A 27,719-nucleotide genomic window follows, 5' to 3' on the forward strand; every position below is an offset into this window, starting at 1 on the left:
TGGCAAGGCGCATCTGGGGAACTTTTGCGCCAGTTCCAGTTGCAGCAGATTCGCTTCCGACAAGGTGTTGAAGGACAATCGCGACTGAACGACTTGAGATTGCTCAAAGTCGTCACGAAGCCGTCAAGGTATTCGAAATGGCGTCAGCTTGTCCGCCGGCCGTATACATTTGTCGGAGTTGCCGGCAGACTGTACGGCGTGCTTCACATGCCTCACGATCTTTCAGTACCAGTCTCGCAAGACCAAAAGGTACAGTGAATCTCCTTTTGCATATCCTCGGAGCATGTAGCTAACTGTAGCAAAGTGATACCGTCATTTAATCCCACACATTCTCCAGAACTTGACGAACTGCTGCTATCATGGCGCCAAAAGGTGTTCATGCCTGCTGCGTTGCAGGAACATCACCGAGCCCTCATCTACAAACCCTCACGGCATCAGCCTCTCATCAATGAACCCGGGGTCACCGTCACAATGTCCGACGACGAGAAAGTCAAGCTGGAGCCAATGAATTTCTACGATAGACCAAACAAGAAAAAATCCTTGACAGCGATCTTGGACATTCTAAGCAATACCAATAGCGATGCGGCATGGAAGAACCTACCCTCGTTCCTCACCGGGATGCAGCTGGCCAAAGAGAGAATTCCTGCCCAATTCTACGAAAAAATAACAAGAAAAGCGAGCGAGATGGGCAAAGAGCGCATCATCGTCCTTTGCGCGGAAAGAGCACATGAGACGGGCTTGAGATTATCTAAAAAGGGAGTAGCAAAGGAGTTGATGCTAGGATTCCACACCCGTGCTGCTCTTGCGGACTTCAAGGGCGGAGAGCTAGAAGCAGCGTCGCGGCGTGCTGAAAAAGTGGTGCGAATGCTCGAAGATGAGCTGTACGCCACTGAGAAACTTAAAGAGGACGAGGTCGACGCTAGAAGGTCGCCTTTGGTTGCGAGTGTGTTGACCGAGCTTGTTGCGGCGAAGACAGTGAACGGGTCGGAGTCCGATGCGGAAAAGGTTGCAAGCTATGCACTGAAGATGCTTCATCTCGCAAAAGAGTCTCAAGTCAACTCAGCCAAACCGCCGCCCGGGGCAAGCAAGATTGAGATTCGCGCTTTGGAGAACAACGTGCTCGAGGGTCTCTTGCCAATGCAGAATGCGATCAAGCTGGCCTTGGAGCTCGACTCGGTGAAAAAGGCTCCACTGGGGAAGCAACTTGCGGCGCGTTTGAAGAAGGTGACCAACACCATCGAGGAGAGCGTGAAGATACTCCGTGAGAATGCGGATGGCCAACCTCGACGGGGGCTCGAGATGTATGATCAGCTCCACGGGACGCAGTATAACGAGGTTGCAGCTGCAGAGCCCGGCAAGGACGAAGCGTAAGAGATGGAGGTCTGTACCATAGGTAGATACCCAGTTGGCTCCGGTGCTACTAGTATATCATGGTTCGGAAGCTTGCTATGCTGTACAATTATAGAGTGCTTAAGGTAGTTACAATGCGGTATATTTGCACGGTGCCTTGAGGCTGATAGAATATTGTATGCTAGGCTTGAAGGCACAGAAAATGTACTGCCAGTGCGGCATGTCAAACTGGCCTCCGGCGAATTGCCCTCCGATGACATGGACAATTCAACCACGCAGCCAACGGCTGCCAGGCTTCATCCCTGATACATCTACCACTACGCATAGTACATCTCGTCTGCAACAACGATGCAATGATACTAGAAGTGCTGCGCCCAGCGCCTAGAAGTCTCAAAGAGACTTGAAGCATTATACACCATGGCCAATCCTCAGTCCGAGGACCCATTCCTCGAAGTCCAAACGTACTACAAGCCACCACCCTTTACTACTTGCTCCCCGTGTTCAATAGGCACCATAGCTGACTCACTGTCTCTCTGCACAGGGACGTGTTGTCAACTCTTCAGTCAACTCGCCACCTCTTCTCCTCATATCTCCGAATCCGCACGCTCTCGACGTCGGCCGCATCGCCCGAACTCCAGCAATCCCGTGCCGACCTACAAGCGAACCTCGAAGCTCTGACGGCCGACCTTGCAGACCTGCTCGAGTCTGTATCGGCCGCAGAAACCGACCCTTACCGATTTGGTCTAGACGTCGCAGAAGTCCAACGACGGAGACAGTTCGTCAAGGATGTCGGCGATGAGGTCGAGGGCATGCGCCGCGAGCTCGAGGGTGTTACTGCAGACTCCCATATCGCCGGACCTACTTCTGCGACATCGGGCAGGCTCCCTGCCCCGACGGCCTTTGAGGATGACGCCGATTCCGACGATGGAAATGACCCTTACGGTGCGTTCGAGGCGCAGCAACAGGCTACCATCATGGCCGAACAGGACGAACAGCTCGACGGGGTCTTCCAGACGGTTGGCGTTCTCCGTAGCCAGGCGGAGGATATGGGCCGGGAGCTAGAAGAGCAGGGTCATTTACTGGACGAAGTTGACACACTGGCTGACCGCGTTGGCGGAAAACTAAGCGTTGGAGTCAAGAAGGTGGGCGAGGTTATCAGAAAGAACGAGGAGAGTGTCAGCAGTTGCTGCATTGGAGTGTTGATCATCGTCTTGATCATCTTGTTGGTCTTGGTCATTGCACTTTGAGGAAGATGTCAATGCATTGGTGGGACGCCTTGAGAAGAGGCGGAATGGAAGCTCTCGCTCGAGGATCTTTTACGGTACCGCGAAGTAAAATCGACACCCCCTGTGTGCAATCTGGTGTTACATTTCGACATAGCAAGAGGGCTTTGACCCGAGGACCAACATCTCAGACGTTGCGCTGGCGCTTGCGTGGCCTGGCACTATCTGCCTCAGCCTCTTCTTCCTCAATCTCTTGGACCTCGGTTGCAATCTCTCCTTCAACCAGCTCCGGCGGATCATCATCTTCCGACGACTCTTCATCGCCATCCACAATGATGTCGTTGGCTTCTGAGGAAGTCGAAGACCCTTCTTGGGCAGACACTAGACGAAAGTCAGTACCACATACTTGCGGGATGCAGAGGGATGGCTCTTACTGAAGTAATCAATGGCATCAGTCCACAGTTCTTCCGCCAGCACGATTGCCACTTCCTCACCGGCTGGGAAGATTTCGACTTCCAACATGGGCTCGTCGTCCTCGTCCTCCTCATCGTCATCCTCCGTGTCATTGGCGCCGTTCTCGGCCACCTTTTTGGGGTAAGAAGTCTTCACGGCACCTCGAAAGCCAAACCAGTCGAAGAAGCTTGGTTCTAAGTCAGGGCTCTCGTCCATCTTTGCCAGCTTATCTCGCAGCTTTTCATGCTGCCACAGCGACTCGCGCTCCACGATGTCGACTTCCGTCTCGCCGTTCTTCAGCTTCAGGGCCTCTTCAGCGTTATAAAGCTCAACGGCAGCATCAAGAAAGCCATGTGTGACGTCCCTCCTCTTGGCTTTCCATTTGATCGGAATTGGTGTCGAAACCAGGCTGCCGGGCCCATCCCCCCTAGGTCGGTACTCAAACTCCTTTACAAGTTTGGTATCCTCAAAGAATTCATTCTCGGCGAACTCGAACGTAAATCGAAGACTGCGAGGCTCTCCTGAAGTTTCCGACTCGATTTGGTACCGCTCGACCGTGAAGGAGGTGATGGCAGAGATGAGGGCAAGGTCGTCAGGCGAAAGAAATTGCTGGATTTCCTCCGGTCCATTGCCAAAGACTGTGGGCCAGAAATCGGGCACTCGATCAAGAAACTCTTTCCGCTTGGTATACAGCGGTTTCAGAGAGAACTCTTTCCTTCGCACTGGAGATAAAGCGTTAGCGACGTAAGGATCGGGGTCATTGCCAGCGACGTACAGGCATCGAGTTCGACTTCTGCAAACTTTTTCTCCAGGTCTCCGAGTTCCGCAAAGACCAGTGCAACATCATCCATAGGAGCTGCCATTTTACAATCTGATAGATAAGATAGACAGAATATCAATGCAGATTGTACTATTCTATTGTCGGGCAGGTTTGAGGTTGCTCGGGCGCATTTAGAAATTAATTCTGCCACGAAAGATGCGAAGGCGGTGAAATGCTGCAACGGAGATACTTTTCTCCGGTCTGCGCTCTTTAGCAAAATGTCCCGCCTCTTCTCTGCTACTCTCTGCGTTCTATCCTACGACCATGAAGCATCAGTTGCGACAACTCGGGAGGCACCGCCTCTGTTGGTGGTGCTCTCAGTCTTCCAGCCATTGTTAACATATGATCATCGGCCGATGCCACATTCCCAGACCGCCGCATGCGTTTCAAGGATGGGCTCACCCCATGCCTCCCACGAGCACCCTTCCGTTGGGCATGATTGGGCCACGTCTCTCTCTATCTGCACTTCCCCAACCTCATCCTGGGGCGGCCAGGCCTATGGTGCGGCACATTACCCCTGGCAATTCTGAGCTCGCATCCTGGACTTGGGACTTGTCGTGACACTCGGCCCTCTCCAGCCCGGGCATGCCCTAGAGTCCACAAGTGAGTTTGAGAGGCTCTTGGATCGGCTTCGCTTCTTTGTCTGCCACGTTCCTCACTGGACTTGGTGCGACCAACTTAGAAGCAGTAGGTAATGGCAAACGTTGTCTTCGCTTCCTACAGCCTCTGGTCCACCTGTTGCTGCAGGGACATCTTCCCAAGTGTATGACACGAAGTCGCGTGCATGTATCCATGTCTGGGTCATGCCGCCTCACACATGTTATTGACTGGGTACATTCAACAGATGCTGGGATCTCTGAGCAGGACACACCTCTACCCTAACATGGGAATCCCCAGACGGCCTACCATGCATTGTTCGAGTCGCTCAAGTGCAACCATGCTCTGCATGGATCCCAGGGCTTCTATTATGTGTACCTTGCGCAACGTTGGGATAGCCTTCTGCCTGGTGGGTACACCGCTCGAAATCCGTCAGCTCTGAAACCGCACCTCAGATCGACATATGGGGTTTCACTCTTGAGCAGCGTCTGGGAGTCTGGTCAAAAGAATACGTGCAACAGAGAAGGGTCCGTCCAAGCTCAAGGATCTTCATGGGCATACCTCCGGCGCGCCCTAACCTGGCTTATCATCTAGCGGCACCGGCCCCGAAACTTGTGGCGCATTCTCGTGCACTATCTTATGCCATTGCAATGATCCGGTGTGAGTCTATTCCTGACTATAGGCGGAAAGGAGGTGAGGTAACGTGTGATGTGTCAACCGGACCACCTCCCCCATGCCTTCCGACCCCAGATGCCCCACCGTCAGGGTCGATCGATCCTTGGTAAGTGCAACATCTGTCTGTATCAGCGTCCAGTATGCCAGCAACAACGATGCAAAATGGTATAAGCGCGACTCGACTCTTCTCACTCTTTCGCAGCTGCCGATCTCAGGTAAGCGCGAAAGTGTCCTTGTCTCGCTTCGATTGCGAGGCGTATCATCCCTGCTTCTCCCAACAGAGAGACGAATATCTTTCAAGAAGTAAGTTCCCCGCCCTCAATTCGCAGAAGAGTCCTTTTCTTCCCCGAAGACGCCTTATCTTCCATCTTGCCACTCAACCTTCTTTGTATATGCTCTGCACCGCATAACTGCCTATTTTCACCAGCATGACGGTCTATACTTCGGACGCGGCTGCTTTGGAGGCGGCTGGAAAGAAGCAGGTGTTAAAGGTTGGTCCATCCGCAGACTCTGCATCTTGGGCATCTCTAAGCGCCTGCTATAGCGGGAATGGAATTTCTGGGCCCTCCTGGGGATGTCAGCAACAACGTTATGTACCTGGGAAGCCACCAGTGCCTTGTTCGCGGGTGCATACACCAACGGCGGGCCTGCTTCCGTGGTGTACGGTTTCATCGTCTCTGTCTTTGGAACGCTATGTATTGCAGGATCTTTGGCTGAAATGGCATCTATGTACGTGTCAACTTTCTCTCATTCAAGAGTCTGTGGCTGATCCAAAACCACAGTTCTCCAATCGCCGGGGCGCAGTACCATTGGAGCGCAGAACACTCGCCGATCAAATGGCGCTCCCTGATTAGCTACATCCAAGGTTGGATCACGATCACTGGCTGGGTTGCCGCTGTAGCCTCGGTTTGCTATTTGATCGCCACTATGATCCAGGGGGTGGCCATTCTCAATTATACCGGATATCAAGCCGAAAGATGGCATGCCACTCTGATAATGATCGCATTTGCCGGTATTGCAGCTCTCGGGAACACCTTTGGAAAGAAGTTGTTACCGCTTTGGGAGACATTGGGAGGCATTCTACACGTTCTGTTCTTCTTCATTGTCATGATTGCTATTCTGGCCACAAGCGATAAAGCTAGCAACCACGAGGTCTGGGGAACTTTGATCAATGATGGTGGTTGGAGTAGCGACGGCGTAAGTTTCTGCTTGGGGTTTCTTACTCCTGCCTTTGCTCTGGCCGGAGTGGATGCTGTTGTGCACATGAGTGAAGAGGCCTACGATGCGCCCCTGAATGTCCCACGAGCAATGATTTGGTCAGTCGTGATCAATGGGACCGCCGCGTTCGCCTATATCTTGACGATCCTCTACGCCATTACCGACACCGATGCTGTCTTTGAAACGCCGACCGGGTATCCCATCATTGCGGTTTTCCTGCAAGCGACAAAGAGCCAGAAAGCGGCCACCGCGATGATGACAGCCGTCATCCTTGTCTTCTCTATGAACCTCTTCGGATGCATGGCTTCGGTCTCACGCTTAATTTGGGCGTTCTCTCGTGACAGAGGCCTGCCGTTCTCCGGGTTTTTCTCCCACATCACAGCATGGAACAAATGTCCGACAAACTCTGTACTGGCGATCTTTATTTCAGTCTCCCTACTCTCGCTGATCAACATTGGTTCGACCACTGCTTTCAACGCCTTGATCTCTTTGACAACCCTGGGCTTCTATTTCTCCTACGCCATTCCAACAGTTCTGTTCGCCATGCGCCGATTTAGCGTCGAAAATCCCATCAGATTTGGACCATGGACGATGGGCAAATTTGGCCTAGCAATCAACATTCTGTCGCTTATGTTCTGTGTCTTCCTCATCATCTTCCTGCCCTTCCCGCCAATGCTTCCGGTTATTGGTCAGAACATGAACTATGCTTCTCCTGTCTTCGTGGGAGTCATGGTCATCGCAGCTGTCAACTACTTCCTTCGAGCCCGGAAGCGATTCCATGGTCCTATCAAGGAGGTTACTAGCGAGACCAGCAGTGAACATCTCGATCATGAGTCGGTGATACCTGAGAAACAGGCGCCGCAATCTGCATGAGAAGCGCTTTGGGTCAAGAGTGCTCGGTTATACGCGAAGGGTTGTCCGTAGACATATCCTGCTGCTTTATAGCGCCTCCTTGACAAACACCGTCGCATTCATTTCCTTCCGAAAAATTACTTCCTCTTCAACATACTGTCTCACGGCGGTTGTTGTCTCTTGTCGGACCTCGTATATAAATATTACAGATATCAATCGAACACCATGCGACCGGCTTACTCTTGTATCACAGAGCCATTTCTGCATCTTTCTTCCTCCCCCAAATCTAGCGAGCGATACTGTACCCATCCTGTGCGACTGTGATGCTATTTCAACATCGCAGAAGACGACACTATTTTGTATTACCCCAACACTGGGACAAAAGCGAGTTCTTTCACTTCATTGTTGAGGTCGGAGAGCGGCCGGAAGATTGCCTCGACGATGGCAGAAGGTGAGATCTGGAGACGAATCAACCTGGTTCGGTTGTTTTGTGATGATTAACGAACGAAGCGTGATCGTCGGGGTCCACACAAACAAAAAAGAGTGAAAGAGGAAAGGGGCGAGACAAGCATTGAGATCTCCCATGGTGGAGACTGTGAGCGCATACAAGGCCATTATTCAGATCGATGTCAGATCATCGCTGGCAGGTGAAGTGCTTCTGATCCTGGACCAGATGGTCAGCATGCATAGTAGGACTACCGTAGTACGTATCTTACTGAGGTTTGGAGATTCAAGGTGTGGAGGGTACGTACAAGGGTCTGCAATCCAGTCATGCGTTAACAAAGTTGTCGAACACAGATCTCGACACACTTACGGGCTCCTCCGACGATTATCGGGCAAAGGCGATGCTTTGACCTGACCAACCCGCCAGCCACCCTTATAGAAGACCTCACATAGAATCATTCGTCCAGCTTGATTTTGAAGGTGGATTTCTGTTGAGGCTCCCAGGTATGTATACGGTTAGCCCTCAGGCATATGTACACTTTCCTCGAAGCGTGTTGTTCGGTTAAATCTGGCGCGGCTCTAACAGAGGCGATGCTGTGGGACAAGCGGAGAGGCAATTTGTGCCTGGCGTTGAGTTCTATTATTCGGCGAAGCAGCCCGAACCCACGTTGAATTTTGCAGTCCTCGAACGCATGTTTTCGTGCAGTCCCAGCCTCGAGATACCAGATAGAGACAAGGCGCTGTAAAATCTATGAGGCTGGCTCTGGAGTGGCGTGCTGAGACGCCGTGCCCTGCAAGTCTGGGGGATTATTGTGACTTGAAAGTCGGGACCGCTGTCAAACGTGGCTGTTCAAATGGCGCCACAGATCTCACGGCGCTCTGAGCACTGAAGAACTGAAGATGGACCGGGAGATGAGGCTGGATGGGGGCTTCTGTATGGCGCGAACTGGATGGAGTGAAGTCGAGGTTGGAGCCCCTGAAAGGGTCAGCCTAGTTCCCAAATAGGCAAGACGACAGCCAATGACAGGTGGGTGGAACTTGTTTATCCAATGAACGTAGCTCTATTGCACTCCACTTCAACCGCCTCATCCACCTCGTGTTCCCTGCGTCCTCAAGTCTGGAGATTGTCAAGCTCCATCGCGCGAAAACACGGCCCTCAACACTGTTCCCAAACACTCACTCACTCGTCAGCCCCGCCCTACGCGCGCTGGCCTTACCGATTTTCGAGTCTCCAGGCCCCCCAGGAGTCGTGAGTACTTTTTCGTTCGCGACCAAGGCCCCTTGACACATTCTGACCTTCCAGCCAGTGCCTGGAGTGAGCCATGGCAGATTTGCGAGATGAGGCTGCCACAACATGAAAGCACGCAGACAACCTTAACATCCAGATTGCTTCAGAGGATAAACATCAAAGACCATGTCATTGTTCGTCCACGGCCCATGGTTCAATCCGACCGTCTATGAGCCTAAGTCTACGTAATCTAATGCATGGACCCCAACGGGCAACGGCAAGTCTGTTCCAGATTGACGGTGGAGAGAGATTTGGTCAGCAGTCCATCCACAGCATCCAGGTCTTTCTCTTTGGCGCAAGCCGCTGTGCTAACTAAGCGTCGTTCATATGGCCTCCTTCTGACTTGTGCTTTTTTCCCTCTCCTCCTTGTTTTCCTTTCTACACCTGATCTTCCTTACCCACGGTCCTTCCTTTTGCGCTGCAGGCTTTTGCTTTGCGTCCAGTCCTTCGTTGTTCCCTCCTCTACGGGCCTCTTGCTGCCCAGTCACTCTTTTTTCCCTCGTCGAGGTGCCCGTTCTGTTCGTTTCAGACTCTCCCTTTTTTGTTTTATACAAGTCTATCCTTAAAATCAATGGCACCAACGCGCTTGACTGCCAGCTTGCTGGCAACGCTCACGCTCATTTCTTCAGCAATCGCCACGCCGATTCTCGATACGCGATCAACGACGTCGAAGAGGGCTGCCTCTCCGCTCAGTCTTGCCGTTTACTGGGTATGATAGAAACAGACCGAAGTCTGCCTTGGCACGGATGGATGGGTGCTGATACTGATTGTGAAATAGGGACAAGGACCCAACCAGCCAAGGTTGGCCGACTTCTGCCAGGATGCGACGATAGATGTGATCCCAATTGGCTTCGTCAACACCTTCCCCGACCAGACGGATGGGAACAATGGCTATCCAGGAACGAACTACGGCAATGCTTGCGGCAGTCCTTACTGGGTTGCCCCGGATGGCACCCAGACCGAGATGTTCACCACGTGTACCCAGATTGCAGAAGACATTCCCATCTGTCAAGCCCTGGGAAAGAAGATTCTTGTCTCTCTCGGCGGCGCGTCTTCAGGAAACTTCATCGCCTCTGCCGCCTCCGCCAAAGAGTTCGCCGACTTCTTGTGGGGATCGTACGGACCGCCTCAGGACACCACCGAAACGCTGTACCCGCGACCATTCGGCCAGACCATCGTGGACGGGTTCGATCTCGACATCGAGTCTGGCGGGAGCTTTGGATATGCGGATTTGGTCAACGAATTCAGAGCCCTTTTCGCCGGCCAGTCCAAGCAGTACTACATCTCCTCGGCACCTCAGTGTGTCGTTCCTGATGCTCATCTGGCCGACGCCATTGCGAACTCCGACATTGACTATGTGTATGGATTGGCTGATATTTCCCTAACCCCCGGGTGACACTGCTGACAAGGTTGTAGGTTCGTCCAATACTACAACACCGATTCATGCTCGGCTGCGTCTCTCTTCAGCTCCGGCACGTTGAACACGGGAACCGACGTCTCATTTGGATGGGCCGACTGGCTTCGAACCAACTCGAAGAACCCGAATGTGAAATTGTTCGTCGGTCTTCCTGCCTCCACGGCCGCTGCTCATCCTCAAGACTACTTGGATCTTGACGAAGTCAAGGCCTTGCTGAATGTCTACGCCTGTAACTCCGCTTATCAATCCATCTTCGGAGGAGTGATGCTGTGGGAAGCAACCTACTCGGCCGATAACCAGATCAATGGTGAGAGCTATGCACAGAACGTCAAGGATCTTTTCAGCCAGTTGTCTTGCTCTTCTCCTTCGACCACGACGATATCAACGGCTACTTCTACCACCACCACATTGGCCCTGTCTACCATGACTACGACCACCACCGCAATCACCACCACTGTTCCGGTGACCACTACCACTACTACCCCAGTCATTCCTACTACCACCACCACCCCAACTACCACGTCCTCGAGCTTCCCTGGCTTCCCCTACACGTCCAGTTCGTCCAGTGTTTCCACCACCACTAGCGCGGCATTCAGCAGTGTCGCAACTAGTGCGGTGACAACAAGCAGCTCTGCGGCAACGACGACCACTTCCAGCTACGCAGTTGGTCCTATTGGTGGCTCAGCCTCTAGCAGCACTAGTACCAGTACCAGCACCAGCACCACCTCCAACGCTTTTTCCGTGGGACCAATCGGCGGCAGCACGACCGCGACCAGCAGCACCAGCAGCACCAGTTCTTACGCTTTTTCCGTGGGACCAATCGGCGGCAGCACGACCACGACCAGTAGCGCCAGTTCCTACGCTTTTTCGGTAGGTCCTATTGGCGGCGCCACAACGACGACCAGCAGCACGACCAGCGCCGTTGCTGCTGTCACGACGTCGACAAGCACATCTACAGTCTCTTCCGGTTACGCAGTCGGTCCCGTCGGAGGCAGCATCACCACGTCGTCCACAACATCAACCACTTCCACTGCCATCGTCGGTCCTGTGAGCGGCGCCAGCAGCACATCCACTACCCCCGTTGCTGTCGTGAGCCCGATCTTGTCCTCAGCCGCTAGCACGACCACGAGCCCCTTCACCTGGGAAGACTGGACCACCACAGCCCCCATCGCCGCCATCACCACAAGCAGTGCTTCAGTGGTTGTCGCGCCCGACTACACCACAACAGTCTGGGTAACATCATACATCGACATCTGCCCCACAGGCTTCACCACTCTGCCGTATACTCTGACGACGACGGTCCCAGTCGTCGCAGTTGCAGCTACAGCCACCACGACGTTCGTCTGGCCGACCGAAACCAACGGCTGTCCCAGCGGCTTCACCACCACCGTGACAGTGTGCACCGTCTGCGCCGAGACGTGGACCACCGTGACCCTGACAGTGCCCATCGCGACGGTGACCGCTGTAGAGACCCAGACCGTCGTGCCTGTTCCTGTCGAGGCGGTGCAGCTTACTTCCACTAGCACCGAAACTGGTGCGCTGGCTACCGAAACTGTTGCGCTGGCTACCGCTACCGCTTCTGCTTCCACAGAGACATCAGTTTACACACTGACCACGTCTGTCGCTGTCGCTGCTGCCGGTGCCGAGTCCACAGAAACAGAAACAGCAACCCCAGCAGGCACGATCGAGACAAGCACCATCGTCAGCGCTGCTGCACCGGCCGCCACCTCCACTGTCGTCCTACCCAATGGAGGAGTCAAGACTCTTTCCCTGGCGTCTGTTGTTTCTGCCGCCACGGCCACAGGCACAGGCATCGTCGTCGCTCCCTCGAGCAACAGCGGCTGGCTTGCCCCTTCGCAGCCAGAAGCTTCGGCTTCATCTGTGGCTCCGGCCAATGTTGCCACGTATACTGGCGGTGCGGCGCAGAGTGGATTGCCAGGCACGGTGTTGAGCCTGGCGGTTTGCATGGTTGTTGCTGTTGCTGGATCGTTCATTTGATTGGAACATCTATTCGTTCTTGAGGGTGGCATTGACTTCGGATTCCTCTGCATCTGGTATCTGGTATTTGGCATTGGCATCGTGTCCGCATTGTGGTGCTCAAAACTTTTAAGGTCTATCCGAGTCTGTATATAGGAACGACTGTACGGCCGTCCAAAGTGATGCCCTTTTTGCTCTCTTCCGGACTGATCACCAGGGAGTGATGGAGGTCTGTTCTGCTTTGTTTCCAGCGTGCATAATTAGATATATATATATATATATATCCCATGGGAAGCGAGCATGAGAAGCTCGAGGCATCACATGAATTTATATCTGCTTCGGCTTCTGCGTTGTGAACGTTTCTTGCCTACCTAGCTATCTACCTACTCACCTACCCATCCTGTGTTTCAGGATCCTGCCTGAACAGCGTTTGTGTGTGTTGACTTGGAAAGGCAGTTCATCATGCAATCATTTGCTTATTGCCACCTTACGGCCGATATATCTGGTAGCAAGCTCGATAGATGATTTTTATGTAAGTCTGTAGAAAACCCATTCGCTTCGCCAACAATTCATAATATTCAGACGTCGAGTCCTGTGAGATATATTGGATCTAATCGGACCTTCTTGTGTAATAATGAATCTGCTAGATACGACAGGGAACTATTTACATTCAGAGGAGCTATCTTGCGGCTTCATTACATGACAAGTCCTTGTTAAACCATCTTCTCATGTGGGAAGGTGTTGAGCCAGACAAGCCTTCGATTCCTGAGTCTTTCAGTGCCTTTCGTGCAGAGTCCGACGCCTACTTGAAGACGATGGGACTAGGTATATTCGTGCCATAAGTCCAAACTCCAACGCTCTCTCGCGAGGCTGTGATGTGTCTGGTGATGACCGCAGAACCCTTCCGTTGGAACCAGGTAGATCAAAGATAGGACTGAAACCGTATCTGTGAGGCCATGATCAGCCAGTTTCCGGTTATCTCTGGCATGCTCCACCAACATTCGCGCACCAGCTAGTATTTCCAATTCCCACTTGGCTGCAGTCGGAGAGTATTCCGTCGTCGGGTTTCATATAAGACCAGTCGAGTTCGCTTCGTACGCATGGGTGAATGTCGCAGACGAGCGTCTGACTTCGGCCGTCTGTCCTCCGCCCAGGCGACGTCAGGTGTGAGATGGAAGAGGTGAGCCATACTCCATATCCAAGTCGTCCATGAACAGATACTGCGTAAGATGCTTGTTTGCACTTCTCAATCCCATTCAGGCTGTCCTGGTTCCTTCGAGGAGACTGAGAGGATGTAGTCAGGTCTGTCGAGCAAGGGCTGCTGCCAGCTCTCGTCTTCATTCTCAAGCTGGCCGGGATACCATGAAAATAGCTCCTGATGCCGTGCTGCCACTGCTTGTGTGCACTCAAGTCAATGCATTGACTCCTCTTGCTAGGAGCAAGGGCCCAGTGGGATGGACGATGGTGAAATTGCCACACAGTGACCAAGAACGAGAATGTCCTTTCTCACTCATTAAATCGCTCATTCTACTTCACTCTCCCCATGACAGTATCCATACCACGCTCAGCATATGTGCTAGCCGCGGCTCGTTTAACGGCAGTAATCATGGTGCGGTCCCAGTCGTCTCGGGTTTTTAGAACCCCTTCAACCCAACTCAGATGAAGGTCCCAGAACTCCCGCTTGAATTGTTCATACACTCCGACGACTTCGGCTTTATCGGCCTCGAGGAGTTGGACAGCGAAGTTGACAGCCTTCCACTTCGGTTTGATAGTTTCATTGAAGCTGTCGGGGTATCTCTCAAAAAAGGCAAAGGCTGCAAGAACATCCTCCCTAAACTTGGCAGGGAAGGGTTCGCCTCGCTTAAACTTGACGCCTCGGTTGGTGCGAATGGCCGTCAAGTAATTCACCAACAGAGCATCCGAGAGCTCCTCGATGAAAATATCAAGCAGCGAAGGATGCAAAGTCGAACTGTAATCGCTGATGTAATCATCAAACGTGGTGGTGATCCTCTGTATGGCTGTCTGCTCATACCACTTCCCAGGGACAAACAGCTCGGTCAAAATCGTGCGGAAGTCGACACGGAAAATCAACTGAACAAAACAATTAATACAATGCGTGGCCAGATCCACATAACCATCTCGAAGGACATCGAGTTCAGTAGTGCCGTTAGTGGACATGTATTTGGCCGATGGAGGTGTAGGTAAGTTGGCAAAGTCTTCACGGAATCTAGTGAGATAGCCTTTCTGAGCCGTTGGATCTTCCTCAATCACATCACCAGCGGCGTCATCCACGCAAGCAATCTGATCGTTCGCAATGGCGAGTATCCAATCTTGGAGCGGTTGCAAATTCTCCAGCAGCTCGGGCGTTGGATTCTTGTATCGTTCGACCTCTTCGTCAATAAGTGTCTCCCATTGTTGTTGTCTCGTCTTCAAAGCACTGAACATTGCAGTCATGACACCCTCCACGACATCTTCACGTTCCGAATCACCTGCGGCTTCAGCTTGCTCGTGCAACATCCGCCACATGTCGCCCAAGGTCTTGGTTCTGAAATGTCCATCTGGGTCTTGCTCGATGGCATCTGTTGCTCTCGATACAAAATTCTTGCGATCGCTGATGTACATCCTGTCCATCCAAGAAGTGAGAGCTTTGGTTATGATGTTTCTGTACTCGCGAATAAGGTCGCCTTCGCGGGAATCTAGAACATGTGGCTTTAGTTGGGCTTGAGAAACACCCAGTTTGTTCATTTTGGCATAGTAGACTTGCACATAGTGTACAATACCCAGCATCTGTGGCGGCCGGAGGTCTTCGGCCTCCACGAACGAGATGAGGAAGTCGTGCATTTGTTTGTGATAGATGTCGACGTATGTCTGTAAGATCTTCCATTTCTTGGGAAACAAGTTTTGCATTCCTTCTTTGCAGACGTAGATGTCGCTGAAGAACCACTTTGTCTGTTTTTCGAGTCTGGATGGATCGGTTTGGAACTCCTCCCTCGTCTGCTCGAACTTCGCTTGTGCCACAGCCTCGATCGCCTTGAGAAATTTCTCCTTGTATCCGCGAATAGTCTTGGGCCCGATCGTAAATGAGGTGAATTTGCTGACCAGGTCCTGATGGTCCTTCTGAGCATCTTGTAGAGCTCGGACTCTGTCATCGTTCTTCTCTTCCGATGCAATGACTATGGCCAGGCGGACAATGATGCCAGTATTATCCCGTTGGACCAGCTCAATAAGGTTCATGCAGATCTGACCAAGGTGATCATCAAATATGTCGATGACATCGTCAAGTGGCTGGAACCAGTCGATGAGTGTCTGCTCCAAGCTGGAGTCTTTCCCTTTGCGAATCTGGTCCAGTGCTTCGTCTCGGAAATCGCGCAACCGCGTCAACCGCATGTGTGCCTCAAGGAGATTAGGCTGTTGCTCCAGGTCATTCTCGTCATCCTCTAACAGTCTCTGCACGTACGCGCAGTCCTGCACGAAGCTATCAAGACCAGCCTGCATAGCCCGGGTTGCCTCGAAATTGCGATGGACTCTGGCGAGATAATCAAGCTGGGGAAAGTCCCTACGAATAGCCTGGGCTTGCTCGCAAAGGTCATAGATGCTTTTCATTTCCTCTCTGATCTGCCCAACGAGCTTTTGCCCTTCCGATAGAGTGTACATCCCATTTTGTGTAGTCTCCAGGTGTTCTTTCAATCCATCTCGTAACCTGGCATCCACATCCCCTTTCTTGCGGTTGATCTCGGCTTTAAGACCTGTGATCTTTTCGAGGTCCTCCGGAGTACGAAGTGCATCCTGAATCCGTGGCAGGCCTCCGCTGGCAGTTGCGCTCGCAATGGGAGCCATCCTGTAGTCGAGGGAGGTAGAATGGAGGTCGATGCGGGTTTGATGTCCGAGTCCACGGACGTGCTACCTGGTGCCCCGGTCCATCAGGGAACACCTGATGAAAAGTCGAGTCTGACAGCCTCAAGCCAAGTCTCAAGCGTTGAACATCGAGGTATATACAGGCTATGATGTGTTTGTTCTACGTTTACACTGACTCGCGGGTCGCATTCTATCGTCTCCAAACTTGATGCCGCTTTAGGCGATTCCCTTTTGTAACTTTATGCGCGTGGACAGCCCATGCATCTACAGAACATCAACCCTCGCATCGCTGAAGCTGATGCCAGATTGTGCATGCTTTGGCATAGTCAGCCATCATGAGATTGGAATGATCCCTATAACGTCAAGATGGCACAAGGATTCGGTTATAGAATATCGGCCATCGGGACCAGGGACTGATAACTGCAGTTGTTGCGTTTGGCGACTGCGGGCTGCGCCCTAGAGACGTGAGCTCCATGTTCGTGGCCCTGGAATTTTTGTGGTCTCTATTGACTTCAACCCCAACCTCGCCCGTTTTGTTTCCTGTCAAACTGAACAATCGATTCACACGAAGATTAAGGGTACAACCAGCTGAAACCTTTCGCGTCATGTCCTATTTCCGCATCACCCTAATCCGGTCAGCCATCGGCCTCCCTGCAAAATCCGGCAATGTCCTCAAAGCTCTCGGTCTGCGCAAGCGTATGGCAACCGTTTTCCATCCTGTGACCCCCTCGGTGGCAGGCCAAATCATGAAAGTGAAGGAGCTGGTTGCTGTCTCAGAGGTGGACAAGCCATTGACGAAAGAAGAGGTGCATCGAGAGAGAGTCCCCGATGCAGGTTTCTACGTCGAAACAAGAGCGGAAGATTTGAGGAAGAAGCAGACACCTTGAGCTCGCAGCCAAAAAAGGAAATATGGCCTATAGGAGGTATTGGAAGGTCTATAAACACCTGCCGGACTGCCTGACGCCGAACCCTCGATGCTGCCGGTGTTCTAAACGTGGCCACTATGAGGCTGTGGAAGCCAAATCACCGCGAACTATATCATTTCTTCCTCGCACACACAAGACGGTCGCAAATGACCCCACTTGACGTCCAAGCCAGACGCAGTGAGAGGTCAAACAAGGCATCCAGTACGGCATCGTGGGACACACATTGTTGCCATTTGAAAGATTGTGAAGGCAACAGTCTGGCTGGACTGGGCATCCTGCAAGAAGGGGTCATACAGGCCTAGTAATGGGGCATCGCTCGGCCGTATCTTTGGTATCCACTGCGGGAGTCCTGACGTTTCAGCGTGACTTGCAACGGCTCGCAACAGGAGTTAGGAATACCCGGTCTATTCATGGGAGGCGCATTCTCACAGAGCAATCGAATACTCTGCTTGGAATGAAGCTGACATTGGGGCTTGTGATTTACTAGGATGGAGTTCAGGAGTGGCGGAAGAAAGTCAAGCTGCACGCGTTAAGGATTTCCACTTGCATCAGCGTCTGCATCTGTACCTTCACTAGACCGAAGGCATTCATTTATCCGAGCGAGCCTGGCTGGGTTTGAATATGAGAGTCAGCAAGATGAGCATCGAAGTGTTCTGATCAGAGTTGCCGCTTGTACGCAGGTTGCTTTGTTTTGCGATGAGACAAGTCGCCCAATGCTCTGGGAATGTTGTGGATGATACGCAGTCCAGAAACCGGTTCTATATACGACGATACTTTCAGGTCGGTGAAGGAGGTAGTGAACAATAAATCATAACATTCAGTACACATTGGCCGAATGCCTTCCTAGATAGTACTACGTTCAATACCTTGAAGAGGAGGAATGGGCAGCCAGCAGCCACCAATCACGGAAGCTCCCGAGGTCAATTACTAGTACTGTTTGGCGGAAGCACTCTACTAGGTACCAGTACTACCAATACTAGCTGTGCTATAGTACATAGAGGTTGTCGTCATTTCTGCGGAACTCCAAATCCAGCACTTGCACCAGATACCAACGACCCCAACGACCGATTAGCCTTCCAACCTACCGAACAAACTTCGCGTATATTGAGTTGTGGTATCTAACTTGATCTTGCATACTCCCTCAGTCCTTGCCTCCGGTGTCCGAACCTCCTCTTCCCCTGCAAACACGCGCACGACGCGGGTACAGTATCGCCATGAAAGCAAGCATCCTTCTCCGCTCCTCGAGAGCACACGCCCTCAGACTCCCGCGCAGCACAGCTCCAGCTCAATCCTCTACCGGACGGATTGTCCTACCATTGTCGACTTTCGAACCCCATTCGCATTTAACCCCTTCGCGATCCCCCTTGGCCGGACGAGGCGTTCAGGCAACGGGTGCAGCGCCATTCTCGACCTCAAGAGCCGTGTCAAAGGGCCTCCAACCGGCCAGCGCAGAGCCTGAGCCTCCCAAGACCGAGTCGTCCAACGACAACCTTGCTCCAGCGGATCTTACGGACGCCGAGTACCATGAGCTTGCGGACCAGTATCTCGACACACTGGTACTGGCAGTGGAGGAGCTGAGCGAGTCCACCAGCGACGGAGTCGAAGCTGAGTTCTCGGTATGTACCACCCCCCTACAGCCGTGTTGAGGGTATCCTTGACGTGGACTACCCTGGTTCCTCTCCCTGTCCTCAGCTTCATGATACCTCCCACATGTTTCCCAACACGCATCAAATCTGGTCTCTACCAAGAAACTAACATCTGGTTGTGCTTGAACAGGCTGGCGTCCTCACCATCACGCATCCGGCAAACGGCACATACGTAATCAACAAGCAGCCGCCGAACAAGCAGATCTGGCTGTCCAGCCCTATCTCCGGTCCGAAGAGGTTCGATTGGGTTGTGTCTGGGGAGGGACAGCACCAGAAACAAGACACGGCCGTTGATGCGGGTGATAACGCTGCTGGCGGACGGTGGGTGTACTTACGCGACGGGAGCATACTGAGCGATCTGCTGAAGAAAGAGCTTGGTGTTGAGGTCACGAAGAAGGACGAGAGTGATGTTGTAGACGGGCGTGAGGGTCCTGCTGGAGGCGGGTCTAAGCTAGAGTGAGCGCGCGTTGCATGGTCACAGATGAACTGAGATACACCAGACTGCCACCGGTGCTGGGGGGTTCGAGTTGCTGAGAAGCATATACAGCCGAGCGCAAGAGGCTTAAAGGCCAGCACTGGAAGAGCTATCGTCGCCGATTATGGCTCGTTATATACCCGATTGTAAGACCGGCCAGTGCCCTGGCTCCGAATACACATGTCGAAGCTGTAAGAACGACTTTTCCAAATGCTTCCGGCACCCAATTCCCAACGACCCAAACCCTTGTATTTCCTGTGTCCAGCCCTCCAATTGCCAGTGTTCACTTCCTCTTTCTCCCTCCACCAGACTTGGGCGCTGGCGCTGCGGCCTGAGCAGGTCTGTTTGGAGTCTGCCCTGCCTGAGCCTGAGGTGGAGCCGGACCAGTAGCACCGAAGCCGCCCTGGGCGCCCGGCATCCTCCTGCTCATGAATTGTCGAGAGACAAAACTGATGATAATCATCATCAGCCAGCTCGGCATGCTGCCGAATCCCCACATAACGTAGCCAAAGGGCTGCAGGAGGCCGAGTTTGGCCACCCACCCATCAAACGGATGCAGCAGTCCAGTGTACTCGGGGAATTCGAGATAGCGGGCCTTGGACGCTGTGGGGATAGAAACAATGTCTTCCACAGTCGCGCTGGTCATGTTCAAGGGCACAATGTGCACGGGAACCTTTTCCTGCGGCTCCGACTGCTTAGGCACGCTGAAGTGATAGATGGACGGAATGTTGGCCGCCCATCCTGTGCAAAGGACGTGCTCCTTCTCGCAGTCGACACTGCCGAGATGAAGGGGAGGCGATCCTGGCTTTTGAGCCAGTGCTGCTAGCAGAGGGACGGATTCCTACACAAAGGGTTGTCAGTAGGGTTACAACACAACCTGGACAACTGCGCACGACCGGCTCGGAAATTTGGATTTGGCGGGCACTTACATTCCATTTCAGATCCGCTGTGCCACATCGTCCGAAGCATGTCTTGTTACCGCCGGTGAAGTAGATCATCCATTCCTCCTCAACGTCAGGCTTGGGCGACAGCTTGCGTTGCCAGTTCCGGACGTTGATTCTCTCTACCACTTTTTCTGCGACCTTCGCTGCGCCGGCGTCGATAGGATCGGGTGCAGTCCCGCTGGGGATGTAGGCCTTGGCTTTTTCAAACCATGCCGCGGCTTTGTCTTGAAAAGGGATTTGGTCGGCCGCGACCAACAGAGGGAGGAGAACAAGGGCCGAGAAATGCATGATTGCGCAGCTGAGAAGGAACGATTACCCCGCCTGTGGGACCGAATTGGAGGAAGTGGTGAAGAATTGTACTGCGCGAGAAGAGCGCGGTGGCAGAGAAGGAAGAAACAAGCTGTTGTTAATGACAGATATGAGAAAGCAAGCAAGAGACGGGCTCAGAGAGTAGTAGTACCTTAGGTAGGCTTTCTAGTTCGCTAGTGGTAGCGGATTGTCCCAGAGGAGGATGTTGCTGGGCACCCGGGCGTAGTTCGTCTACCGTCTTCGCTCTTTGGGCGCATGGCGTCAGTGTCGAGGTTCTTCAATCTTTGGTAATGTCGCTTATCCCAGTCCCCCTACCAGCCCTGTCAACGGTGTCCACTGCGTGCCCTCCCTGAAAAGCTCTGGCCATCCATCGACGACGTTAGCCCAGAAGTTAGCGGGCGTTGGGCCAATTCAACGCCTAGGGAGGCCCCCTAGCCTCCTAGGATCCAACTTCCACGTGGGAAGAGAAGAGGATTGGGCGTTGTTGAGCCCCGAAAATTGTCTGACAAGCGTATAACCGGCCTGTGAGCCTCTTCTCGAGCGTCCCAGGCCGGGTTTATCTTTCGATTGCGAACGATCTAGCATGATTTGGGAGTCCACCGCAGCTGACGGAAGAGCACGGTCTGCTATCGATGATAGATCAGCGCAACGGACTCCTGTCATTTTTCTAATCAAGTCTTCAATATCCTCAACCTTGGCCTCGAGTTGCAAGCTGCTCTTGTTTTGCTCGCCAATCCCCAAAGCGCAGTCGCAATGTTGAGTGGGCTACGGATCGCATCGTGCTCGCTGATGAGCGCATTTGGGCTCCGAGATCTGATTCAGGCTCGCTTGCGAAATTGTATCGAGTAGCTTTCTGCATCAACAAGCTAAAAGAAACGGCGAACAGGTGGTCCCAGAAACCGTTGTTGCTGACGAGGAATGAAGCATGAGCACCAGGCTGTCCCGCTGTGGCCGTCAGAAGTGATATTGCCCATGTTGCGGCAACATGCAGTGGTCTACCTCGTGACTAAATGGTCGACAAGAGTACAGGACATGTCATGCTTCAAACGCTGTGCATCTCGCGATCGAAGACCTGAGACGCAACGAGCAAACACAGTGTCAACTCCTCGGCAAGATCCATTGCCCAAGATAGCGATAACTTGCTTCCCATATCTGCAAAGGAGAACAGGGATGGATAGGATAAGTAAGATGGGACGAGAAGCGGTCGGACAGTCTTCGAGTGTTGATATCAGACAGGAAAACTCCAGCTCCGATGTCCATCTCGACTCGCCGGATTTGAGCCTGAGGCTGACAGCAACATGGTTTGTGGCGGCCCGGCTTCCATGCAGATGATTTCAAGAAATGCTGTCTTCCTTCGCGACCGTGGCAGGAACGAACAGTCCCTCCAGACCCTATCCAACATTGTAAACGTAGACCACAGAATGTCTAAGCCGGAGTCATGCTCTTCTGGTCAGTGCCTTGGCTGTTTCATGGAGATTGCACCAGTTTCCATGGTATCAATACTCGAAGTCCAAAAGCCGGTGTGCGAATGCCTAACTGAGTATATACAGTCTCAGCCTTGAAGTGGATGAATTTGAGACGGTTCAAATTCAAATTCATTCTCAGCCTACCTATACCAAGACGATGGGTGCTTTACGAGAAAAGACGGAGGCGGCCTGGCCTTTATATCTCGTACATTTTTCCCTGCGACGCCTGCCTCGACCTTGCCATATCCATCTTTCTCCTTCCCCGAGGGTCTGGCTGGCAGTTTTGCGTTGATACCTTGAGATGCCATCGTCCGTAGTGCCTATGGTCAGCTCGCAGTATACTAAGGTAAGTCTGAGCCCTTTTTGCGCTTTTGAACCATTGAACCAGAAAGCTCATATGAGGACCTGCCTGACGCACTCAATTTGTACTTCGCAATCTTCAAATCTCTCCAGAGCCCCTTTGAGGTTGGTTGGTCTTACATGGAGCGCGTTGTACTACGTCCCTGAGGTACTTGAAGGTATCTAGTGATAGAGATCTCATAGGACACAATGCGCGGTGGCTCTAGAAGGGGTTCCCTCCAACTAATTAACATTAGCGACTAATACCCCACGATTGACACCGCAATTCGCGGGGTCTCCGCAGGGATGGGAAGGGTGTTAGAGGAGGCCATTGGCACTATGTACAACCACTGACACCGCAGCCTGACTCGGGCTCACAGCACTGACAGCCTCCAGATGCCAACCTCTCTCTCACCTGACTACCCGAGTCGCTCTCATTCTCATTCACAGCACTGTTCTCAATCATCACACTATACACCTTGAATCGTCCCGTCCCAACTCACCGAGCATCGTTACTGTTTTTTACTACCCAGGCGCAAGCGACCGACTTTAGTAAACCATTGAGCCACGCTATCAACACGAAGCCCTCCCAGAGACTGCAGCTAACAAGCCTTCAAGATGAGTGCTATTCGTGAGACCGACGTCGATGAGCCCATCCAGGTGCTCATCACCATGCATGAGAACATGAACCTCCTTGACTTTGCCGGTCCGCTCGAAGTCCTGACTCGCGCTCAGCACAACTTCGACAACCCAGGTATGCCAACAACCCAAGCTGCTGCACAGTCTTCCCTTCCTTCCATACTGACACTTTGGCAGAAACCAAAGCCTTCGACGTCACCTTCGCCGGCCCGCAAGAACACGTTTTGACAGCCCAAGGCGTGACCATGTCCGCCCAGGTCTCCTTCAAAGAAGCACACAAACGTCTCAAGGAGTTCGACGTTCTGGTCGTGCCAGGCGGCAATGCGGCTGAGATCATCAAGGAAAAGGCGGAGCCGACATTGTTGATCAAGGCCTTTGCCGATGTCCAAACCTCCAACCCGGCGCGCGAGCGGACCTTGCTAGCCGTTGACACTGCAGCATTGTTGCTCGCACGTCAAGGTCTTCTGGAGGGACTCGGCGCCACGATCCACCCAGACTACTATATCAAGTTGGAGAAGGAGTGTCAAGAGGCTGCCTCCCGCGACATGAACGACCGCACCGATGTCATGGAGGAGCGATATGTGGTCAACAATGCCCGCTTCGATCTTGGTGAAGACATGGAAGAGAATCCGTACGTGTTCAAGAAGGGTCGCAAGGGCTCGAGGGCTCGCAAGGGCAGTCTGGCACGCAGGGAGTCGAATGTTCGTCGTGAGAGCCTCGTCCGCCGTCAGAGCATGCCTCTCGGTGGTATGCGTGTCATCACCACCGGCGGCGCGATCAGTGGCATCGATGCTAGCTTGTACCTCGTCAGCGCTCTCGTCAGTCACGAAACCGCGCAGGAGGTCGCGCGCCTCATGCAGTATGACTGGGTCAAAGGCGTTGTTGTTGACTCGATTGATGTTTGAATCTCCGACGGATGATGTACACCCTATCGACCATTTGTCTGACGGTGTTGGTGGTTGCTGTGATCAGTGATCAGTGACGGTGATCTCGACCTGTTGGAGAAACTACCGGCCATAGCCGCCTACGGTCAAGAATAAAAAATGAAAGTCCAGAATCGGAACAATGTGCTCGGAGAGTGGTGGCCATGAAGCTCATGCACGGCTGCCAGCCGGGGGATACACAGATCGAGCGAGTGCTTGTCCATGCGATACTCTCCCCTTGGTAAACTAGGTACTTTGCTCATCTTTCTCCCACCCTAACATCTTTCCATTGTCTTGGAACAAGTCTGCTTCTGCGCTAAGACGAGACTCGACCGCCCGGCCTGAAACGAACCCACCCCTGCCAGCCCAGTGTGAGAAAAGATAGAGCAGCACGGCGGGAGGCAATCAATCAGCACAAGGAATCAACCTCGAAACCGCTGTGTGCGTATCATTTCCCCGGGCGCTGGTGAACTTGAAGGAACCTTATGGAGAAATGCCTGTTTGATATCCAGAAACGTAATCTTCCCATCGGAGCAGGCGCCGTGATCTCTCCACCAGCGTTCATTTTTTGACCTAGAGGCACTTCAGAAAACTTCAAGTTTTAACTGAACTTTCCCAAGAGATACGTTCTAACGTAGGAGAAAGAGGTAGGAGCACCTGTCGCATTGCCGAGCCTTCAGGGTCAAAAGTAGGTCGAAGGGACGGCGCCGACGAACCCACTGCTCAAACTCCTCCACAAACAAGACTAGTGAGCATGGTCAACGCACAGGTACACCAACCATATTGGGCACAGGAGCAGGAGTTGTCGAAGTAGAACGAGGACCGGTCGGAGGCCACGGAGTAAATGGAAAGGTAAGTCGGAGATGGTCGATGTTTAAAAGCGGCGTGGGTGAGGTGAGTATTGGGGATGCGCTCGGTGTTGCTTCGCTCCTACGTAGCCAAGCCTTGGGATCCGCCAAGATTTCAGCCCCAAAGAGGACTAGTCTTTCCACACAGTCCAATTTTCGCACGCTTCCTCGCACTGCAGTGTCCTGGGTGGAAAGCGACTTGACGACTTGACTTCTTCCAGCCTCACTCGACCGACTTCATCTTGCCCTTCCCGCATTACACCTCCCACGCACAGTCAAGATGTCGAGTCGTCCTACCGTCGGCATTTTGGGCGCAGATGGCTCCAGCAGCGGTGAAACGCACCCTCTGCCGGCCGTCTTCAGCGCACCGATCCGACCAGATATCGTCCAGTATGGGAGCCATCGACCCTAGAATTCCAAACCGACCGTGAACTGACCAGAGCTTCAGGACCGTCCACACTGGCATCGCCAAGAACAAGAGACAGCCATACGCCGTGAGCGAGAAAGCCGGCGAGCAGACTTCAGCCGAATCATGGGGAACAGGTGCGTTTTTGAGGACGATGGAATGGCACAAAAGGACGAGGTCTAACTGAAGAGGCAGGCCGAGCTGTCGCACGTATCCCTCGTGTCTCTGGTGGTGGTACACACAGAGCCGGCCAAGCAGCGTTCGGTAACCAGTGCCGATCTGGTCGTATGTTCGCACCCACCAAGGTCTGGAGGAAGTGGCATCAGAAGATCAACCTGGGTCAGAAGTAAGAAACACCCTTTCCCCGGTGCGGTGCGGTGCAGACGTACTGCGTACTACGAGTCTGCGCAACTGCAAGTGCAAGTGCAGGATACCAGAGGGGCAATAAAACTAACAGGTGTTGTTTTACAGGCGATTCGCAACCGTTTCCGCCGTCGCAGCCAGCTCCGTCCCAGCTCTTCTCTTGGCCCGTGGCCACCGCATCTCGACCGCCCCTGAAGTCCCGCTGGTCGTGTCGAGCAAGGCCTTCGAAGGCACTTCCCTGGTCAAGACCTCTGCCGCCGTGTCTCTCTTGAAGGCAGTGGGCGCCGGGCCCGATGTGGTCAAGGTGCAGAAGTCGCGCAAACTGCGTGCCGGAAAGGGCAAGCTGCGAAACCGCCGCTACCGCCAGCGCCGAGGCCCCTTGGTCGTCTACAACCCCGAGACCGACGGTAAGGACCTCGTGCGCGCGTTCCGCAACATTCCCGGTGTCGAGACCTCGTCCGTCTTCGCCTTGAACCTGCTGCAGCTCGCTCCTGGTGGTCACTTGGGCCGATTCATCATCTGGACGTCCTCGGCCTTCTCTGCCCTCGACACCATCTACGGCTCGACCACCGAGGCCTCCGGCTTGAAGAAGGACTTCCTCCTCCCCTCTAACCTGGTCAGCAACGCCGACATCACCCGTCTGATCAACAGCTCCGAAGTCCAATCCGTCCTCAAGGAGCCCAAGGGCTACGCCATCACCAAGCGCACTGTCGTCCAGAAGAAGAACCCTCTCCGCAACAGACAGGTCCTGCTTCGTCTTAACCCCTATGCCGCCGCATACTCCAAGGAGAAGATCGGTCAGAAGGGTCTGGGCGACACCGGTAAGCCGGCACCTATTAATGACCAGTTCCTCAACGTGTTGCACGAGAACTAGGGTTTTGTTGCCATTGGGTTGAGTGGGATAGAACGGGCTGGTGGTGGATTTCATCCAGATGGCTGCGCCTGCGAGAGCGTGTGGTATCTCCCACCGCGCTCCAGAGTCTTTTGTCCTGCTGGGTGGAGAGAGTAGCAGACCTTGTTCTACGCCCTTTAGTCCCGCTCTGGTCTGAGGCGTTGTTTTCCTTTTCATAGCAGCCATGAGGAAGGTAAAATCAAAGAATTGAGTTCAAATCAAGCCTTTCGTTTCATTCTGTTTACTCGCGTTGTGTGAGATTAATTGCATTGAAATCATTATCATCTTCTGCTGCTGGACAAGCTCGACTTCAATTTACAACTCGAGGCGTATATATCGTCTGACAATTTCAAGATACGGACTCGCCGTTCTTCCCACTGACTACCTAACCGAAGCATCTTTCATGAAAAGAAGGTGACCGCAGACCAGACTGACCAAACTCTTGCGGTACTATATCAGGACCCAGGCATCCAGGACGAACAGACTCACCCACAACGAAGTCTCAGCACATTGAAGCCTCCCATTGAACACGGGCATCATTCAACTTCGCTACATCCAACCATTGCAATTCTTTTTAGTCACGCATGCCTAGGACGGAGGAAAACGAGAACGAAAAGGAGAAGAAGAGCACACAACTCGCCATTGACGAGAAACAAGCCACCACTCACCTGCAGGCCACGCGACAGCTTCGTATTCAACCAAATAGAGCCTGAAGCCTCGTACACTAGCGTCTAGCATCGTCATCCAGGAAGAAAACTTGAGATCCGGAGCCGAAGTTGGCAAGCAACAACTCTTCCTGCAGCGCCACTTTCTTCTTCTTCCCTTCCTAGAGGGAAAGGCATTTCAGCCAAACCGGGACAGCTAGCCGGATCAGTCAAGCCCGCCTCAGCCAGCCTCAGCAAGTGTCTTTGTCTCTCTCGTATCCCATGCCCTGCTGCGATGCTAGGCAGCACGGAAAGGAAAATAGCGGTGTGCGTCGCTATTGACACCATCCCTCAAGGGAAATCTGCTCGATACTCGCTGGACATGTTGTCAATGTCTGTCACATCTCTTCTTCCCCTCCTCTCCGGATACCGTAGGTGTGTGTGTATGTGTGCCACTGATATACCCTGACCAAGCTGAGGCTGCAGCCTGTACACCCCTTAGCTGCATCAATCACTTGTCAACAGACCATAGTCAATTGTCAGTCTTTGTCAATTCTTCTCTATCATGCACATTGACGCCTCTTCTCCAGCAGCGCAAGGGTCAATCTCGACAAAAGCTTGGGCTTGAAAGCATTACTTCGGATCTGAGAGAAGGTAACCGATAAAAGACAGAGACATGTGATTTCTCTTTCTCTCTCTCCCTCTTCCTTCCTTGCTCCTCCTCGTGAGT

At 52.9% G+C, this 27,719-nt stretch overlaps 11 protein-coding genes across 11 annotated transcripts; 8 read left to right on the forward strand and 3 right to left on the reverse strand.

Annotated features, from left to right (window-relative positions):
- Nucleotides 1-378: 378 nt before the first annotated feature.
- On the forward strand, nt 379-1,371 carry A1O1_01962 (uncharacterized protein; the record flags this gene model as incomplete). Its single annotated transcript, XM_007722874.1, has 1 exon — nt 379-1,371. The coding sequence occupies one exon, from the start codon at nt 379-381 to the stop codon at nt 1,369-1,371; it is 993 nt and encodes a 330-aa protein (XP_007721064.1).
- Nucleotides 1,372-1,767: 396 nt separating this feature from the next.
- On the forward strand, nt 1,768-2,597 carry A1O1_01963 (syntaxin-t-SNAREs; the record flags this gene model as incomplete). The annotated part of the gene is made up of 2 exons (XM_007722875.1): nt 1,768-1,811; nt 1,892-2,597. 2 exons carry the CDS (start codon nt 1,768-1,770, stop codon nt 2,595-2,597), a joined length of 750 nt encoding a protein of 249 aa, XP_007721065.1.
- Nucleotides 2,598-2,760: 163 nt separating this feature from the next.
- On the reverse strand, nt 2,761-3,889 carry A1O1_01964 (uncharacterized protein; the record flags this gene model as incomplete). Its single annotated transcript, XM_007722876.1, has 3 exons — nt 2,761-2,954; nt 3,008-3,748; nt 3,802-3,889. 3 exons carry the CDS (start codon nt 3,887-3,889, stop codon nt 2,761-2,763), a joined length of 1,023 nt encoding a protein of 340 aa, XP_007721066.1.
- Nucleotides 3,890-5,546: 1,657 nt separating this feature from the next.
- A1O1_01965 (uncharacterized protein) lies at nt 5,547-7,209 on the forward strand (the record flags this gene model as incomplete). Its single annotated transcript, XM_007722877.1, has 3 exons — nt 5,547-5,609; nt 5,663-5,847; nt 5,901-7,209. The coding sequence occupies 3 exons, from the start codon at nt 5,547-5,549 to the stop codon at nt 7,207-7,209; spliced, it is 1,557 nt and encodes a 518-aa protein (XP_007721067.1).
- A 2,282-nt stretch (nt 7,210-9,491) lies between these two features.
- Nucleotides 9,492-12,335, forward strand: A1O1_01966 (uncharacterized protein; the record flags this gene model as incomplete). Its single annotated transcript, XM_007722878.1, has 3 exons — nt 9,492-9,629; nt 9,699-10,279; nt 10,337-12,335. 3 exons carry the CDS (start codon nt 9,492-9,494, stop codon nt 12,333-12,335), a joined length of 2,718 nt encoding a protein of 905 aa, XP_007721068.1.
- A 1,506-nt stretch (nt 12,336-13,841) lies between these two features.
- Nucleotides 13,842-16,151, reverse strand: A1O1_01967 (uncharacterized protein; the record flags this gene model as incomplete). Its single annotated transcript, XM_007722879.1, has 1 exon — nt 13,842-16,151. One exon carries the CDS (start codon nt 16,149-16,151, stop codon nt 13,842-13,844), a length of 2,310 nt encoding a protein of 769 aa, XP_007721069.1.
- Nucleotides 16,152-16,774: 623 nt separating this feature from the next.
- Nucleotides 16,775-17,056, forward strand: A1O1_01968 (uncharacterized protein; the record flags this gene model as incomplete). The annotated part of the gene is made up of 1 exon (XM_007722880.1): nt 16,775-17,056. One exon carries the CDS (start codon nt 16,775-16,777, stop codon nt 17,054-17,056), a length of 282 nt encoding a protein of 93 aa, XP_007721070.1.
- A 1,253-nt stretch (nt 17,057-18,309) lies between these two features.
- On the forward strand, nt 18,310-19,201 carry A1O1_01969 (uncharacterized protein; the record flags this gene model as incomplete). The annotated part of the gene is made up of 2 exons (XM_007722881.1): nt 18,310-18,711; nt 18,872-19,201. The coding sequence occupies 2 exons, from the start codon at nt 18,310-18,312 to the stop codon at nt 19,199-19,201; spliced, it is 732 nt and encodes a 243-aa protein (XP_007721071.1).
- Nucleotides 19,202-19,499: 298 nt separating this feature from the next.
- A1O1_01970 (uncharacterized protein) lies at nt 19,500-20,448 on the reverse strand (the record flags this gene model as incomplete). The annotated part of the gene is made up of 2 exons (XM_007722882.1): nt 19,500-20,057; nt 20,146-20,448. 2 exons carry the CDS (start codon nt 20,446-20,448, stop codon nt 19,500-19,502), a joined length of 861 nt encoding a protein of 286 aa, XP_007721072.1.
- A 2,444-nt stretch (nt 20,449-22,892) lies between these two features.
- On the forward strand, nt 22,893-23,818 carry A1O1_01971 (uncharacterized protein; the record flags this gene model as incomplete). Its single annotated transcript, XM_007722883.1, has 2 exons — nt 22,893-23,028; nt 23,091-23,818. 2 exons carry the CDS (start codon nt 22,893-22,895, stop codon nt 23,816-23,818), a joined length of 864 nt encoding a protein of 287 aa, XP_007721073.1.
- A 1,146-nt stretch (nt 23,819-24,964) lies between these two features.
- On the forward strand, nt 24,965-26,327 carry A1O1_01972 (60S ribosomal protein L4-A; the record flags this gene model as incomplete). Its single annotated transcript, XM_007722884.1, has 4 exons — nt 24,965-25,074; nt 25,133-25,227; nt 25,286-25,436; nt 25,562-26,327. The coding sequence occupies 4 exons, from the start codon at nt 24,965-24,967 to the stop codon at nt 26,325-26,327; spliced, it is 1,122 nt and encodes a 373-aa protein (XP_007721074.1).
- Nucleotides 26,328-27,719: the final 1,392 nt, after the last annotated feature.

This window comes from Capronia coronata, assembly GCF_000585585.1.
Source record: "Capronia coronata CBS 617.96 chromosome Unknown acBCG-supercont1.2, whole genome shotgun sequence".
Classification (NCBI taxonomy): Eukaryota; Fungi; Ascomycota; class Eurotiomycetes; order Chaetothyriales; family Herpotrichiellaceae; genus Capronia; species Capronia coronata.